General features: G+C 48.7%; 1 protein-coding gene across 1 annotated transcript; it reads left to right on the top strand.

The window, feature by feature from the left end:
• Positions 1-375: 375 nt before the first annotated feature.
• Positions 376-738, top strand: LOC311164010 (feather beta keratin-like; the record flags this gene model as incomplete). Its single annotated transcript, XM_084223234.1, has 1 exon — positions 376-738. The coding sequence occupies one exon, from the start codon at positions 376-378 to the stop codon at positions 736-738; it is 363 nt and encodes a 120-aa protein (XP_084079360.1).
• Positions 739-3,849: the final 3,111 nt, after the last annotated feature.

Raw genomic sequence — 3,849 nt, 5'->3', positions numbered from 1 at the left:
TTAGCCATGTTAGCTAAATGGCTATGGGTTATTTAATTAAATGGGTTATTTATTAAAGGGGTTATTTATTAAAGGGGTTATTTATTAAAGGGGTTATTTATTAAAGGGGTTATTTATTCAGTTTTGGGTTCCAAGGCAGTTTTAAGGTTGTGCAGCTGCACTTTAATATCAGCAGTGAATTCTCAGGCCTGTTCAGTTGTGCGGCCGTATCCCACCACATCCCAAGCAGAGAATTCACCTAAGGCCGGCACACAAACAGCACTAAAAATCCAATTTCCTTCTCCATTCCCAATCCTGAATGGACCCTTGCAAAGCTGCTGATAAATGTGGGTGTAACTCAGCTCCTGTATTCCAGAATTCCCTCCGGCCACAGCCATGTCCTGCTACGACCTCTGCGCCCCCACGTCCTGCGGCCCCACGCCGCTGGCCAACAGCTGCAACGAGCCCTGCGTGCGGCAGTGCCAGGACTCCACCGTGGTCATCCAGCCGTCCCCCGTGGTGGTCACCCTGCCCGGGCCCATCCTCAGCTCCTTCCCCCAGAACACCGCCGTGGGATCCTCGGCCTCCGCCGCCGTCGGGAGCGCTCTGAGCGCCGGGGGAGTGCCCATCAACTCGGGGGGCAGCTCCTTGAGCTTTGGGGGCTTTGGGGGCTTGGGCTACCCCGGGCTGGGCAGCGGCTACAGCCGGCCCTACCGGCGCTACAACGCCTCCCGCAGCGGCTTCTACGGGCCCTGCTAGGGCGGGAGGAGGAGACCAGGAATGCTGAGCCCCGACCCGTCCCCGGAGCAGGACTGAGCTCACGGCCGCGGATTTTGGATGCCACATGAGCTGCCCCCAGCCTGGAGTTAAAGGAGCTGTGGGAGTTTGGCATCTCCCCAAAGCAGGCCCTTGCTTGTCTTTTGTTGTGCTTTACTTCGTATTTCTGATCAAATGTCTTGTGCTGCTTTTTTTTGTTTTGTTTTGGGGTTTTTTTTTGTATTTGATAAGAGGCAAAATATTAATTGTTGGCAATTGTTGTGCATGGCTGGATTAGCACAGGTCGTTCATTGATGAAGAAGGAAGATTCCCACTCACTGAGTGTCTCTGAGTGGGTTCTGTCCTTACTGAACCATGGAAATATATTCCTGACTTTTTTGTTGCTTCCTTCCCTTCCTCAACCCATTAAATTCGTGCTGCATCACCCTCCGAGTCTGCCTGGCCTTCTTTGCTCTCCCAGCCCCTTTTCCAGTGCCTTCCAGAAAACATCACACAAATAATTTCAAAGGAGAACGAGTCAGATTCCGGTGGTGGAAAACTTTTAAAACCGAGCCTGAGACCCCTTTATTAAAGGCAAAAGAGACCCTGAAATGGGTGCCTCCTGCCGGGACATAAGAAGGGAATTTTTAAAGATGTGATTCTTGGGAAAAGCCTTTTAAAAGAAGGGAGCTCAGCTGAGATTCCTCAGGGAAATGTGGAGGGAGAGAAGCAGCAACTGGGGCATCCTTTTTTGGGGTGCAGCATCTCCTGGCAGCTGAGCTCAGCCCCTGGTGAGTCTGGGAGGGGAGGCACAGAAGGATGGGGAGTGTTTCCCCCGTTCAAATTTGCTGGGTTGGGAAGCAAGTCTGGGACAGCAAGATTAAAGGACTAAAATTTTAAGAATTTTTAGTTCCAACCCTCTCTTAGGGTGTTTTAAGACAGAGCTGAGCTTTATCAGGCTCGGCTTTGTTCCTCCTGGATTGGGAAGAAGGTGAGGTTTAGACACCCTAAAGGAAGAAGGTTTGGAAAACTTCCCCTGAGGGCTCCAGGTGACTCAACCTCCTGTCAGCCAGTAAAACTCCTGATATCTCTGAAAAGTCTCGCTTGGAGTCTTTGTCTGCCTGTCCAGAATGAGGCTGAACTGTAATTAAAGATGCTGATGAGGTTCTGCCGACTGCAGTAATTAGTGGAATGAAATTAAAGGAGGTAAATGAAAGAATTAATAATTTTAAGGAGGAGGCTTTTTTAATAAACACCAGAAGACAGTGGAAAGCTGGCAGTTTGATGTTCTATTACAGGAGGAGCTTGGTCTGGATTAAATGTTTAATTTAATATTTTTTGCCATCTCAACTGAAGCTATTCCCTGATCAAAGGTGATGAATTCCAAAAAGTCCAATGGCTCCAAAGGGCTGTCACTGAGGCACTGCTGAGAAGGTGCCTTGGACAGGTTCAGGTGGATTTTTCTCATAACAAAATTAATTTCCTTATGCTTGCAACTCCCTTCTCATTAATGGAACCAAATCCCTTCCCAGATTGCAAAAAAACTCCCCTCAAAGTTGGGGTGTTTCCTCCAAACATTCTGAAATCACATCAGAATAAAAGACAACCCTCAAGCACCAGTTCCCCCTTTCATTCCTGTCCCAAATGGACTTTTTGGGTTAAAACTTGGTGTGGCAGCCAGTAAAGCACAATTCTGAGGAAAAAAGGGAAATAAGGGTGGGTTTGCAGCCAGTTAGATTTATTCACTGCTGCGGAAAATGAGTGGGAATATCGTGTTGAATGTTTTTCACAGGAAAGGATTTCTCCTGAAGACCTGCAACAACTTGGTGCCACAGAAATAAAAAACACCACGAGACGTTTTTGCAGAAATATTTGTTGTCAGTGAAAATCCCTTTCAGCACCAAATTCTGCACAGCTGAGGCCAGAGCTGCAGCATCTCCTGGGTTTATGGGGAGAAGGGAAGAGGCAGGAAGGCTCTCCAGAGCTTTTATGGCTTTCTGTGGCTGCCTGGAGGATCCCAGACATTCCTGCACCTTTTATAACCAAGTCCCTGCAGGAGCTGTGTGTTTGCTTTGCATTTGGCTGGGTTCCCAACAGGGAAATTGGTTTGTTTATTGTTTATGTTCATGATGGTTTATCCTGGCCACGGATGAAACCCACGACCCGCGAGGCCGCTTTCATCTCCCTGCTTTGCATCCATTAAATATTCCCGACTCCATCGCCCCAACTCCACCTCCCAAAGTGGGGATGAGTCAAAATCCCATTTGTTTAGGACTTCTGGCATTTTGGGCACGCACCTGGGAGCAGCCCCTGGTGTGGCAGGGGGTTTTAATGGGAGTCCTGAGTGTGCAATTCCAGCCGGGATAAGTGCCCAGGAGATTTCAGATCGCTGCTCCTTGTAATCTTCCCATGAGCAACGTCCCCAAAGCTCTCGGCTCCTGGGAGGAGAAGATGGAGCCAGCCAGACAAGCTGGACTTAGGATCACCTTCAGAAGTGGAATTTGGGCTTTTTTTTATCTTCTCTGTAGCTTTGGATGAGCTGGCTTTCAAACCACACGCTGCTCTTGGAATCGATAGATAATTATTGTTATTAAGGAAAGTCAGGGAATCATGGAATGGTTTGGGTGGGAAGGTGCCTTAAATATCATCCAAACCACGGGCAGGGACACCTTCCACACCTTTCCAGGGTGCTCCAAGCCCTGTCCAAACCTGGACACTTCCAGGGATGGGGCAGCCCCAGCTTCTCTGGATGACCAATTTTTTAACATTTCAGTGCATGCAGCGAGAACTTTGGGAAGGTCTGGTCAATCCTGAGGGACGGGAGAGTTTCCATCCATCGTGTCATCATTTTGGGTCATCCCAAACCGGGGACATCCAGCTGGAATTGAGTGGATGCAAATCCTGATTTGTATTTCAAGGAAAAGGGGAAGGATTGGAGCTGTTGGGGAAGTTTGTGGAATCCATCAGGAATCTTGGCCACCCCTTTGAACCCCTGGTCATGTTCAAAGAGTTCTTCCCTGCCCATTTGCTGATCGTCCCCCATTTGCATGTCTGAGTGGTCCAGGGAAATATTTGGGGAACTTTGAAGACTTCTGCTCTTCAGAAGTCTCCAAC

The sequence above is a fragment of the Fringilla coelebs genome (assembly GCF_963513975.1).
Source record: "Fringilla coelebs genome assembly, chromosome: 29".
NCBI lineage: Eukaryota > Metazoa > Chordata > Aves > Passeriformes > Fringillidae > Fringilla > Fringilla coelebs.
The sequence above is the reverse complement of the archived record's forward strand: the minus strand, read 5'-3'. Positions and strand labels throughout refer to the sequence as shown.